Source organism: Rhinolophus sinicus, linkage group LG09, assembly GCF_036562045.2.
Source record: "Rhinolophus sinicus isolate RSC01 linkage group LG09, ASM3656204v1, whole genome shotgun sequence".
Classification (NCBI taxonomy): Eukaryota; Metazoa; Chordata; class Mammalia; order Chiroptera; family Rhinolophidae; genus Rhinolophus; species Rhinolophus sinicus.
The window spans coordinates 30254806-30268473 of NC_133758.1; the positions used below are offsets into that span (position 1 = coordinate 30254806).

General features: G+C 48.2%; 1 protein-coding gene and 1 pseudogene across 1 annotated transcript in view; one reads left to right on the forward strand and one right to left on the reverse strand.

Annotated features, from left to right (window-relative positions):
* The window catches only part of MOCOS (molybdenum cofactor sulfurase), a 47084-nt gene extending 45668 nt beyond the window's left edge, over positions 1 to 1416 (reverse strand). The window contains exon 1 of the mRNA XM_019740835.2: positions 1065 to 1416. Coding sequence (XP_019596394.2) covers positions 1065 to 1206 — 142 coding nt within the window. The 5' untranslated portion in view covers positions 1207 to 1416. The remainder of the gene's footprint in view (positions 1 to 1064) is intronic.
* Positions 1417 to 11527: 10111 nt separating this feature from the next.
* Positions 11528 to 12614, forward strand: LOC109452088 (ADP-ribosylation factor-like protein 6-interacting protein 1; annotated as a pseudogene).
* The last annotated feature ends 1054 nt before the right edge of the window (positions 12615 to 13668 follow it).

A 13668-nucleotide genomic window follows, 5' to 3' on the forward strand; every position in this document is an offset into this window, starting at 1 on the left:
AAATGACCATATTGCTGAATGAGATACCTGATTAATAAGAGGTAAGTCACGGTTGCTGATCTGCCACAAGCAAGGGAGGAGCCACCAATTGTTCATCATGACATAATAAATACACCTCAAATCTGGTGCCGGTACCGCGGCCTGCCCACTTAACCTTGAGGACCTCCCTGCTCAAGGAAGCCCCTCACCCAAGGTCCCTGGCAAGAAGGTCACGCTGACCCCGACCCCTGGGGGGTAGCGGTGGGGGGGGGAGGCTCGCGCCCTGCAATAATGTGTTGGGAACAGCGACAGGGTCAGACTGAGCTGGATTTCAAATTTAACCACGTTCCACCTTGTGGAACTCAAAGGCACGATGTGATTCCTGTCCTCGTGTCCAATTTACACGTTTGCTTGTACTCAAAGCTCAAATTGCACGGTTTGCTAAGTCTTCAAGTCCCCCAGCGAGCTAGAGATCGGAAGCATTGTTCTGACTGCAAGAGTGAGAAAAATAAGGCTTCAAAAATAAAAGCTGCTTGTGAGCCATCCCAGAAGGCTGGGGTGCAGCCTTGGGGTGGCCCTGCCCAGAAGTCGCAGCCTCTCGGTCCCCACCCGGCTGCCGAGTCCTAGTGGCAACGCCGCGCACTGTCCGCCCACACACCGCTCCTGTCCCAAAGCGAGCATCCAAACACTCACAGCTGCACATGACTGCATTTAAAAATCCGGTTCCAGTCGGACCCTTAGAGTTGGGAGTTTCGCAGCTGTCAAGGGCAGAATCGTAGGCCCTACGAGCGGAGGGTGGGGACAGCTGTAAAAGGACTACGTCCGTCTGTACCACTGGAAAGTCTAAAGAGCAAGAGTAGCAGGAAGTCTTGGAGCTGCAAGTGGGACCTCGGGGAGCCGTGTCCAGGAAGCGGACTCGTGGACGCGTCCCTCCAGGTCTTTCGATTTCAAATGCTCCCCAAAGGAGGTAACGCCGCTCGCACCTGGAGCAAAAAGCTCCTTCCACGTGGGTTCTAGAAACCGCGTGCCCACCCTCACCCACGGCCGCCCGGCCAGCCCCGCGCCGGTGCCCCCGCCAGTCTCACCTGCCAAGCGGCCGAATTCGCGCGCCCGTAGCTCGGGCAGGCTGCGCCCGTCATACCCGTAAACGAGTAGCTGCGTGCTCGAGTTCCGGAACTGCGTGAAGTCCAGGAGCTCGGCTCCGGGATGCGCGTCCTCACAGGCCATGATCCAAGCCTGCCCGCCGCGCGGAGCCGGGAGAAATGTCGAAACCAGCCGGCGAAAACTCCACCCCCGCCACGCCCGGGCCGCGCCTCCCCGCCTGCCAATGGCACCCGGCCCGGGCCGACAGGCGGCGCCTAAGGGGATGCGCCGCGCTGACTCAAGGAGTTTCACTTCTTCCCTGCCCTTTTCCCACCTGGGAGCGCGGGGAGAGAGTGTCCGTTTTTATTGTCGCTTTGAACAGCTTCCCAACGGAGCCCACGGAGATGCCCCGGACACTTGGAATACGAAGTTCTCCTTTATCTGTGGTGTCACAGAGAGGATGATGAAAGAAGCAACGACTTGCTATTTCCTGGTCGGCATCCAGGAACTTAGCCATCCTACCCGCCCGACTGTCCCGGGCCCGATCTCCTCACAGCTCCTGGGACCCTCACTCTCCGTGGAGGGACCCTCGTGTCCTGGGCGAGGCGTTTGCAAGAAGACTTCCCGGGTTGGAGCTCCCCACAGGGGCGTGCGCTCGGCGTTCCTGAGAATGCGCAGAGCAAAGGGTGGAGGAGGAAAAAGATTGGGTATCCACGAGGTTGGTTAATAAAATTTCGGCGGCTGCGTACCGCGCAACCCGGTAGCTAAGAGGTGACCAGAACAAGAGCGCCGCCTCCGCCCCGCCCTTGTACCCACGTCGTTTTTGTCCCGGGGTACCGTGGCGTCAAGTGTGGAGCGGCAGGCCAAACCCACGTTTGGGACGTGCTGCGCTGGGCTCCGGGGCGGGAGGGCAGATGCACCAACTGGGGCCCGGGTATGAGGTAGGGGGCCCTCAGGTTCTACCCTAGGCGCGGGGCCCGGCTCGGAGAATGGAGTAAAAGGGACCAGGTACTGGGTATCCATCCAGGCGAGGGGCATGGTATGGAACCAAGTTGGGGGAGGAGGGCAATGCGGAATCTGATTCTGAGCGGGGCATCGTGCTGGGGTCCTAAATACGGGATGCAGATGTGGGCCAGGTGAGGGAACCCAAGGTGGGGGCCCCCCCGGAATGGACCAGGAGTGGGACGAGGTGGGCAGGGCGCCCATGCCACAGTGAGGCTCTCCTCTAGGCCAGGCTTTTCCGGTGTTAACTTGTGCAAATCACCTGGAAGCCTACTAAAATGCAGACTCTGATTCTTTGCGTTTGGGGCCTGAGGTTCTAACTAGCCTGTATTTCTAAGTAGCCTGGATGATTCAGACTCTGGGGTCCCTGAACTGTGCTGCAGGTGAGGGCCCAGGTCATTTTCCTGGGAATGTAAGGAGCATCTCTCCTAGAGGTGTTCTGTGGCCAAATAACAAATCCCAAATCCACAGGGGTGCTACTTTAGAACAAGCTTGCCTAGTGAACAATCTGAATGAGACAAGTCAGAACTTTTTTTAATTTTTCTTTTTTTTCCTTTTTTTTAATATGTTAGTTTCAGGTGTACAGAACAACATAGTGATTAGACATTTATATAACTCACAGCAATAACCCCAACAAGTCTACCTACCCGACAGTGTAGTAATTAGAACATTATCCACTACATTCCCCATGCTGCACTACACATCCATGTGACTATATATTTAATTATAGTTGACATTCAATATTGTTTTGTGTTAGTTTCAGGTGTACAGCTTAGTTTTTAGACATTTATATAATTTATGAAGTGATTCAATTCTCTGCTTCATCTAATGTGCTGGTGATTCCTCCTAGTGCATTCTTCATTTCAGTTATTGTATTCTATACTTCTGACTGGTTCTTTTTTATGGTTTTTATCCCCATTCTTTATGCTTACTATCTCTGTATTGAAGTTCTCACTAAGTTCCTTAAGCAGTCTTATAACTAGTGTTTTCAACTCTGTCTCTGGTAGGGTGGTTGCTCCATTTCATTTAGTTCTTTTTCTGGAATTTTCTCTTGTTCTTTTATTTGGGACATGTTTCTTTGTTTCCTCATTCTGGCTGTCTCTCTGTGTTTCCTTCTGTGTATAAGGGACATCTCCTAAGTCTCAGTCATTGCCATGTGGCCTTATGTAGTAGGTGTCTCTCCGATCACCTGTGCATGTGTTCTAGAAGTGTCCCTTGTGTGTGCTGTGTGTGTTCTCCTATTGTAGTTGAGCCTTAATTGTTTTTGGCGAATCAGTGTGTGGGATTGACTCTCAGGCTGACTGGCTGTGAGGATTGGCTCTGCCCACAGCATATGAGATGCTGTGAGGGGGCTGACCCCTCAGAGGAGGATTTGCCTAAGTGGGGCTCTTGTGCCTATTAATACCACCCATTGGGTGTGCCGCTTTGGGGCTAATCAGGTAGTGCTCTGGTGTGGTCTGAGGCCAGCCTCCTGGTGTGTTGTTTCTTGTGCCTCCTGGGAGGGGCTCCCATGCAGGCCAATTTCAGCCTTGCCTGTGACCAGCCAGGGGCTTCTGGTAGGAGCTACGAAACTATATGCAATTAGTTGCTGTCTGTGTTAGACCTAGAGGCATGTGGGGGTGGCCTTGCTGTGAACTGAAGTCAGCTGCAACCAGTATTGGACCTGGGGCAGCTTAGCAAAAGGCCCAGAGCTCCCCAAGCCTGTTGTCACCTGCCGGCTGCCGATCAGGCTCTGTGGCTGAAAGTGCGTGGACCAGGCTGGTTGACCCAGTGTTGGCAATGCCCCTAGTGATGCCACCCAAGTTTGGTGGGGCAGGGTCCCAGGGTGTGGCCAGTGTTTTTCATCAAGTTAATTCAGATTCAGTTTGTGCACCACTACTTAGCCTGTCACCACTCCACAAAATACCCCAAGAACACTGTGGCCAGCCATAATTTACCTTGGGCTCACAGAACTCTGGGAGCTGCCCCAGAAAGTTTGCAATATAAGCTGGGGCTGACTGTCCACCACCCAAAGCTTCCCAGGCTGTCGCAGGCCATCTGCTGCTGTACAAGCCTCTAGCAGCTTGTGGGGAGGGGCTGACCACCCAGGAGCTGAGAACGCCCCCCCATCAATGCTGTGCTAGCTGGTCAGGGCAGAGTCTCCGGGAGTCACAGGATGTATGTAGTCAGTGGTTTTTACAAAGTTAATGCAGATTCAGCTCCTGCCCAGTGCAGAGTCTTTGGCCTCTTCACAAAATGCCCCAATACCATGGCCAGTCACCACTCTCCTCTGGCTCACGGATCCCCAAGAGCTGCCAAAGAAAAGCTGCAGCACAAGCTAGGGCTGACTGCCCATCATCAGAAGTTTCCCACACTGCTGTAGATCAACCGCTGCTGTACAAGCCTCCCACAAGGTTGCAGGGTAATGCTGACCACCTAGGAGCTGAGAGTGCCCCAGGTGATGCTACATTAGATGGATGGGGTCCAAGGGAGTCACCAAGGTCGTACATTGGGTGCACATGCAAATTTTACCAGACCAATGCAGTCTCAGATTTGGCAACCCTATGGGTGTGGGTTCAACACAGGAAAGATGGTGCCATCCTGTAGGTTACACGTGAGGCGGGCTCCACTCAGGGATAATGATGGCTGTCTCTCTAATCCGCACTCGGAAGCCACACAGCTCAATCTTTCCCTATATGTTTCTGGTACCTCTCGAGTCACTGACCCTCAGCTGGAGCCCAGGGTTAGTGCCTGCAAGTGAGTGACTCTATCCACAGGCCCTTTAAGAGGACATCTGGGTTTCTAATTGCCTTCAATCTCATCAGGATGGACAGATGGAATCCTCGCTGATTTTCACTGCCAGATGTTTTGGTGTGGTGCTGGAACTCCTTACTCTTCAGGGGGAACCTCCACTGCCAAGGTGTCCTTTCCAGGGCTCAACCACTCCCTGTGGGTTTGGGGTCAGCCCATTTTGGATGTCCACCCCTCCTACCAGTATCAATGTGGCCTCTTCTTTATATCCCTAGTTATAGGGCTTCTGTTGGGCTAATCTGATGATTCTCAAGGATAATTGTTCTAATAATTTAGTTGTAATTTTATGTCATCCTAGAAGGCCAGCAGGCATAGTGTTTACCTATCCACCATATTACTCATCTTCTCAAAAAAATTTTTTATTTTTAACTGGTAAAATACACATAACATAAAATTTACCATCTTAGCCATTTTTAAGTGCACAGGGTTCCATAGTGTTAAGTATATTCACATTGTTGTGCAACCAATTTCCGGAACTCTTTTCATCTTGCAAAACTGAAACCCTGCACCTATTAAATAACAATTCCCCCTTTCTCCCTTTGCCCAGCCTCTGGCAACCACCATTCTGTTTTCTGCCTCTGAATTTGGCTACTCTATGTACCTCTTGTAAGTGGAATCATACAGTATTTGTCTTTTTGTGACTGCCTTATTTCACTTAACATAATGTCCTCTAGATTCATCCATGTTGTATATGACAGGATTTCCTTGGGCTGAATAATATTCCATTGTATGTATATACCACATTTTGTTGATCCATTCATCATTCATCAATGAACACTTGGATTACTTCCACCTCTTGGCTATTGTAAATAATCCTGCTGTGAACATGGGTATACAAATGTCTCTCTGAGATCCTGCTTTCAATCATATGGTAATTCAATTTTCAATTTTTGAGGAACTGCCATTCTGTGTTCCATAGCGGCTGCAACATTTTACATTCCCATCAACAGTGCACAGGTATTCCAGTTTCTCCACATCCTCACCAACACTTTTCTTTCTCTCTCTCTCTCTCTCTCTCTCTCTCTCTCTCTCTCTCTCTCTCTTTCTAGCAGCCATCCTACTGAGTGTGAGGTGGCATCTCACTGTGGTTTTGACTTGTGTTTCCCTAATGACTAGTGATCTTGCGCATCTTTTCATGTATTTATTGGCCATGTGAGCATCTTTGGAGAAATAGCTATTCAAGGGCTTTGCCCATTTTTTCAGTCAGATTTTTATTTTTCATTGTTGAATTGGAGTTCTTTACATATTCTGGATATTAACCCCTTATCAGAGATGTAATTTACAATATTTTCTCCCATTCTGTAGGTTTCCTTTTCACTGTTAATTGTGTCCTTTGATGACAATGCAGAACGTTTGAAGTTCATTAAAAATCACTGAACTACCATTTAGTCAAGAAATATCTTTAAGCTCTTGGCTCTGCGCAGGTCACTATATGCCCAGGAGGGTATGAAGACATTATGCCAACAGCCATGTGGGGAAATGAACTGTTGAACATCTGGCCTCAAGGCCATGGGGTCTGAGTGCCCCACCGCTGCTTCAGAATGCAAGTGAGAGTTACAGGAGAGAGGAAAGGGGCTACTTCCAAGCAGGGAGTCCAGGGAAAGCACCTTAAAGGAAAAGCCTTTGACCTGGGCCACAGCAGTGAGCCTGTGAAGAGGGGGAGAGTGGAGCTGTGAGCCTCAGCCTCTAATTGGCACTCAGATTCCCTGGGCCTCTCCTGCCAGAAAGAGCCTGTCACAAATCAGACTGCTTGCTCTCACCAATGACTGTCTCGCATGTGTTCATCATTCAGTGAGCTCCAGGGTCCTGTGCTTAGGCCGGCCACTGCCTCGTCTCACCTGGTCCAGCTGCTGTGCCTGGGGCCCCGGAGGAGCCTGAGCTGGTCCAGGCTGCGGCCCCAGGCGGCCAGTTTCTGCACCCAAAGTTTACCGCTTTGCAGGGAAACAGCTTTCAGCTCCTACTTACAGCCCTCTCTTATACAAGCACCATGAAACCTATGTGCCTAGAAGCCACGATTTCGTACTTCAAATCCCTCCCCTTTGGTGAGGTTTTTTCCCTGATCCAGCTCACCGAGCCCGGTTCCATGTTCCCTGGCAATGGGCTCTGTTTGAGAGAATCTCCACCACACATAAGGCATTCGTTCATGTATTCTTTCATTCACTGATTCCCTTGGCACAAGTTGAGTGAGTGCCTCTCAGAGTTAGTCTGTGGTGGTTGAGGAAGAAGGCAGGGCAGGTTTGGGGGCAGGGTTTGGAAGGTTTTAAGTCAGGCTAAGGGACTGAAATTTTATTCTGAAGATTTTTGAGCAAGAAAGTTTCCCTAAGAGGTGATCTGGGCAGAACTGTCTAATGGCCCATTACCAGGATGGAGGGGGTGGTAAGTGGGGGCAGGGAAACCAGTTACAATGTCTGGCAACTGTCCAGGCTTGAATCACGGAAGATGAAAACAAGCTTTGGCAGGGACATTCATTCAGTGCTCACTGGAGAGCTGCTCCCCACTAAGAACATGGTTGGTGCCGGGAAGACAAGAGTCCATAGGCAGCCCCTGGGCTCCAGAGGCCCCCGGACACGAAGGAGATGACTCTGCACTCATGTCATCCCCCCATGATGCAGAAGTGCTGGGGGAGGGGCCTCCCACAAAGGTTGAGGCTTCGGAGGTGACAGACTCCCCTACCTGGGACTCCAGAGGGTCCTGGAAGAGAATGTGGGGTAGAGAGGGCAGCACTCCATGTGCAAAAGCCTGCAAGTACAAAGAGGCTCAGAAAATTCCAGAAGCAGGGCTTTCAATGAGGCTGGACAACAGGCCGCAGTTGTGAGGGGATGAGGAGTGCAGATGGGGAATGAGAGAAGCGAGTGGATCAGACTGCAGTGCAGGAAGAACCTGGGGAGTTCCTGTAGGAGAGTGGCTGCATGGGAGGTGCGTCTGACACCCCTGAGGAGGGGGCAGGGGTGTGGAGAAACCGCAGGCAGCACTGTCCACCCGAGGCTGGGTGGGAGTCCTGCTGAGAAGCAATGAGGACCTGATTGGGGGTCCCAACAGTGCAGAAGTGATGGAATTCAGGGTAAAAGGGGGGACAGAGGGAGGACTGGCTCAGGGTGACTCAGTACTGTCGGACTGGGTGACCGGATGGATGCGAGGAGGAGGTCAGACACAGGGCGACAATCTGGAGTTCGGGTCAGGACATCTGTGTGGAGATTCAGGCCCAGGGCTCAGGAAGGACAGTGTCCAAGGTTGGGGACACAACTCCTGGGAGGGGTCACCCCAGGAGGTCTGGAGTACTCATGGAAAGAGGACAGAGCCCAGGGGGATAGAGACATTTAAGGGGCATCTGCCTCCATGCCACAATGGGTGGGAAGGTACAGAGAGGTGGGAGGAGAGCCAGAGGAATGTGCCTTGGCCGTATCTAAGGCTGAAAGATTCACCAGAGTATTGAACTTGCTGGTTAGGGGGTATGTGGTGTTATCTAGGTGGGTATGGAAACTCCATTATAATGGCTAAGTCTAAAATGGTGAGAAACGGGAGAGATTTTCCCACTGGCTTACACCCTCAGGCCTCATGATCATGGACGGAGCTGCAATTATGATGGATCAAATTTCCTGCCGAGTCGTTAGGATGGAGGGTGGGTGTTTCACAGGAGGCTGAATTTGGTTTGGATAATGAAATTAATTTCGTATTTCCTGCTAGAAAGAAATGCATACCTCTCTAACAATGAGAACCTGCTGACCTAGATAATCTGATACCTGAGAAATCAGAAGAGGGCCTGCCCAGCAGGAAGTAATAAGAGAGACAGCAATGGAGCAGGTTTTTCTCCAGAGCCTGGCAGAGGAGCTTTGGTACAAACAACTTGAGAGCAATGGAAAGAAAGATTAGAAACTCCCGGAAGCTTCCTCCCCTACAGTGACAGGAGACCTTTTTTGTGAATAGAAGCTAAAAGGGCAACTCGGAATCACAATATGCTTGGGAACAAGGCTCCATTATATCTAACCCCATAATGGGAAAACCAAAAACCCATTGGGGTGGGTGGACCCAGAGCAAGGATCTTCCTGAGGCTGTTTTCCTGGGGGCTTGGCTTCTCCCTGTGTTTATTCAGGGGCGGGTCCACTGGGCCAGGTCACCCCTTTCTTTGTCCCTTCTGTGTTGACACCTCCCTCCTGCCTTTGCCCCCTACAGCTTTGTGCCACCAAGCCAGGGAAAGGATCTGGTACCAATTATTCTATTTACTGACTGGTGGATTACACGGCAGAATGCTTCCTCCAGGGGACAGCCATCTATGTTGTCAAACTTACCCTTGAATTCAGCAAATATCTGACAATACACTGTGCTAAATAAACTAGTTGCTGTGGAGAAGGAAACAAATCTGATGCCCAGATAATTAGGCTTTAATAGGTTTGTACAGTGGGCTTTCATGGGTTGCCTACCCCCAACCCACTGCCCGACTTTGCTTTGGAAAACCACCCCACGTGGAGCAGCCATGTGGTCCTCATGGGCAGACACTGCCTCCGGCTCCAGAATAGTAGTCTCATGGCTCTTGCTATCAGATGGGCAGGCCCAAGCCACTCAATACTTGGTTTTCCTCTGCCCACTGTGATTCGTTCAGGATGTTCTGGTCAGAGTAAAACTAGGGACTTTAATGTTTAAAGGTTTATCCCTTTTGATATGAGCAAGGAAATCTGTAACCCCAGGGGCTGCTTTCATCCATGAAGGAGGGCAGCCTTAGAAGAAAGGTGAAACCTGGGAGGGCAAATCTGAATTAGAGAAGGGGAAACAGTGCCCTAATCAAACTATACATAAACTTTGTCTTACCACTAGAGTTTTTGTGTGTTTTTTTCAGTGTTGCAAGCCAATAATTCCCTGTATCATTTTTGAGACAAGCTGTCTCATCATAGAAAGATCTAATTGATACAACTTAAGACACACATAAGGGGCAGCTGGGTGGCCTCAGTTGGTTAAAGCATGAGCTCTCAACAACAGGGTTGCCGGTTCGATTCTCACATGGGCCAACGAGCTGCGCCCTCCATAACTTTATATATATATACACACATAAAAGATAGGAAATGACAAATACCATAAAAAAATACTATGGAATGCAGAAAAAGAATACTTGAAACGAGGGGACTAATAAAGGTCCCTAGAGGCAACATGGACTGAGCTTTATTTAATCATAATAATAACAGTTACCAATTATTGGCATCTTATATATATATATATATATATATCCAGGCCCTGGGCTAGCATTTTTTCATGCATTGGCTCATTTAATCCTCATAACAACCCTGGGAGGTGGTTACTTTTTACAAATTGAAACTGACATTTGTTCTTCCAGAATAAAGCACCTCAATTCTCAGCTAAGCACATGGCCCCCTGCAATAAAAATTTCATTTCCAAGCTTCTCTTGAGATACGGTCACAAAATTAAATTCTGGCCATGGAGATTAAGCAGAACTGTGTGAACTTCCAAGAAGTTTTTTTTCAAAGTGAGGAGCAAGCCTTTTCTTATGCCTTCCACCTTTGCGCTGGCTTGGAATGCACAGATCATGGCAGAAGGCCAAGCAGTCATCATGGGTAGTAAGGAAGCCAGACACCGAGAGGCTGGGAGACAGCAAAGGAAAGAGCCTGGGCCCCCATCCTAGTCTGTCTACCTTGATTCCTTTCAAGAGAGAAAACATCTATCTTGCATAAGCCAGAAAGAACATTTTGCATTTTCATCAAACTGATCCACTAATATTATCACCATTTACAGAGATGAGAGGAAACTTACCCTTAGTTCTAGCTGGTGTGAGCCGGGATTCAAACGCATTTCTCATTCCTTTAGTCCAGGTTCCAACCCCCACCCAAACAGCCTTGAGAAATACATAGAATTTATACAGAAATTGGTATAAGGCCTTCCCTTCCTCTTACAGACTACCCAGGATTTTCTACGATGGTCAGAATTTCTCGTTGAAAAAAAGAGGGATTGTGTCCTTTTATTTCACTGCTGATTTGCATAGTTTCCCTCTAATTCCCACATTCTCCCTTTGGAATCAATAACCAACTCTGCTTCCCCTGAGGCTATTAGGAAGATAATGATTTGGCTCCTTGCCATTCAAGGTAAAATCTACTTGGAACAACAACCTAATTACCTCTCCTCCATCTAGGAAAGTTGTATAGGTCAGAAGACAATTGCTTAGGCTGGCGCTTGGCATCAATCTGAACTTTGTGCCCTGAACCAAGCAGAGGAAGGAGTTACCAGGGAGAAAGGAGAAGGGCAGGTGGGGATTTTGAAATCCTCTTCCTCTGGAACGAAGTTCCAAAACAGCCTTTTGGCTTTCGATACCACAAATTACTACAATATGGTTCAAATGGTGACCTTTAGCAGACTAAGACCAGCATGTGTAAAATTACCATGTATGTGTATGAATTACAATGCAGACCGCCAAGTGCACAGCAAGTCCTCTGAACCCTGCCTGAACTGAATTACCCATGTGATTACTGAAGACGCTTCAGGAAAACTATCTACAAACTCAACGGAAAAAACAATAACCAACCAGGAAGTCAGTCTCTCCAAGACTAGGTCTGCTTTCAAGGAACCTTCGGGGTTTCAGTTCTGTGCTGGAAAAGGCTCTAAAGGACTGTTAGTCCACTGAATGTGCTCTGGAATCCCGCTCGCAGGGATCTAAACAAATGCTGGTGTGTCGATGAGGTGAAGACTCAAGTCCTTCCGCTGGTATGCAAGGAAATAGCAGCTCAGGGCCTCCTGGCTTCTAAGCTTGGGAAACTCAGATGCTCAGTGCCTTGGGGCAGACACGCGCACACACCTGAGGAGTTTATACAGACTCAGTCGTCTAAAACTTCTCTGTTCCAGTTTGAGCACTTGAAATGTGGCTATTCTTATATGAGATGGGCTCCGTGTAAAGTGCCCTTTATATTGTACAAAATATAATCAATAATCTTTCATATTGATTACATGTTGAAATGGATATACTGGATTCAAAGGTGTCATTAAAATAAAATTTACCTGTTTCCTTTTATTATGTGGCTAATAAAAATGTAGAATTACAGGCGCTGGGGTGGCCGTGGGGATCTTTGAGGAAGGCCCACTGAGGCAGCACCGGGGCGACGTTGCAGCACCAACCTGCTGGCTGCAGAGGCCACAAGTCTGGAGGAGCAGCTGCAAGGATGGGGAGAAATGCTGCTGATGGCTGATCGAGTCCTCCCTCGGATGGGCAGAGCCTGGTTTCCACCTGCCATCATGGGTGTGTCTTTGGTGTTTCTAACTATCTGCTATCTATATCCACCTGTTCTGTCCGGTGTTTCCTGTTTTGTTACGTTTTTGTGCTTGGCTGACTACCTTGTTCCCATTCTAGTGCTTAGAATTTTTGGCTCCAATAACTGGACCAACTGAGCAGCAGCAAAGATTCTATGAAATTTGCAGCAACCTAGTAAAAACAACGCAGAGCTGTGGGCTGCTGGAAACCCTTCACACTAAAGGAAGAAAAGCCGAAAATGTACTTCGCGACCATGATCCTCTCTCGCTGCGGCTGTGTGGGTGGGACAGCTAGCCCACGACCTTCTTCTCACCTGATAGTGACTTTCTTATTGCTTCCTGGACTAAACCAACATGGAATCATTTTGCCGTACATTGGAATGGCCAAAAGGAGGTAAACAAGCTTCTCAAACAGAGAAATGAATAATGCATCTACTTTATTCAGTGTGATTAATAGCACATACCTTGTCCTTGGGAAAAGTTCCTATTACCGCATTTCCAGTCTTATTTTACTATAATAAATTTATAGTAAATATTTTACTTATAGTAAAATAAGACCGGGTCTTATATAATAAATATAATACCAGGTCTTATATTAATTTTTGTTCCAAAAGACGCGTTAGAGCTGATTGTCTGGCTAGGTCTTATTTTCGGGGAAACACAATAGGCACTTTCCTTTAAAATAATATAGTGATGAACTTCACCTTTTAGTACAGTTCGGAGTGACTTTGGATAATTGCTCAAAGTTGATCTTTGCTTTAGCTAGATACGAGGTGTGGTGCTACAGGAAGCTGGTTCTTCTGTCTGCTTAAAAAACTGTCTGGCTTCATGAATACAGACACCAAGTTTACCACTTGATAGAGACCAACTAAGATTCATTCCTCATTGTTTTTTAATTCCATGGGAGAAGAATCCTCACGGAATAACATGAAACTAACTCCACGCTCTGGTGATTTGGTGCTCCCTTATGCAAAACAGCAGTTTGTAGCAAACACCGATCCTTCTTCTGCAATGGGAAATCTGACAGGCTCACCGCTCTCGTCCCCTTGCACTTGGACTTCAAGTTAGTAGGTCCTTCAAGGCTTTTTAATAGCAGGCTTCCAAAAGCTTGGATTTAGGATTTTTAGCATACTTTAAGTTTCAGGTTTCCAGCTGACTGAAACTAAAATACGTACGAGATTAAGACTATTTGTGATCTGCACTCCAAGACCAGCCAATGAAGGACGAAAGTCTCCGTGTTTGGTAAGATTCAGTAGAAAACAATCTTATCCTACAAATTTTGCAAGACCAAAATAAGCCTTTGAGAAGATAAGCCTCAAGATTCTCATTTTATGGTCATGTTGGTTGCTTTTGTCCCCATAAATCTGGCCTAAGAGGTGGTGACCATGCTGGCATCTGCCTTTTTTTCCTAGATCTTTCTCTGAAGGATACAAGGGTAGTGGTGAAAGCAGCCTTATGGAGATGATAGATGCCCCTAGGTCTACAGAGATTTTGTGACTCTGGGAAAGCATCTTAGAACCATTCTCCCTCTCAATAGCTAGAAGTTAGTAGTTGAAATCTGTAGGAATAAGC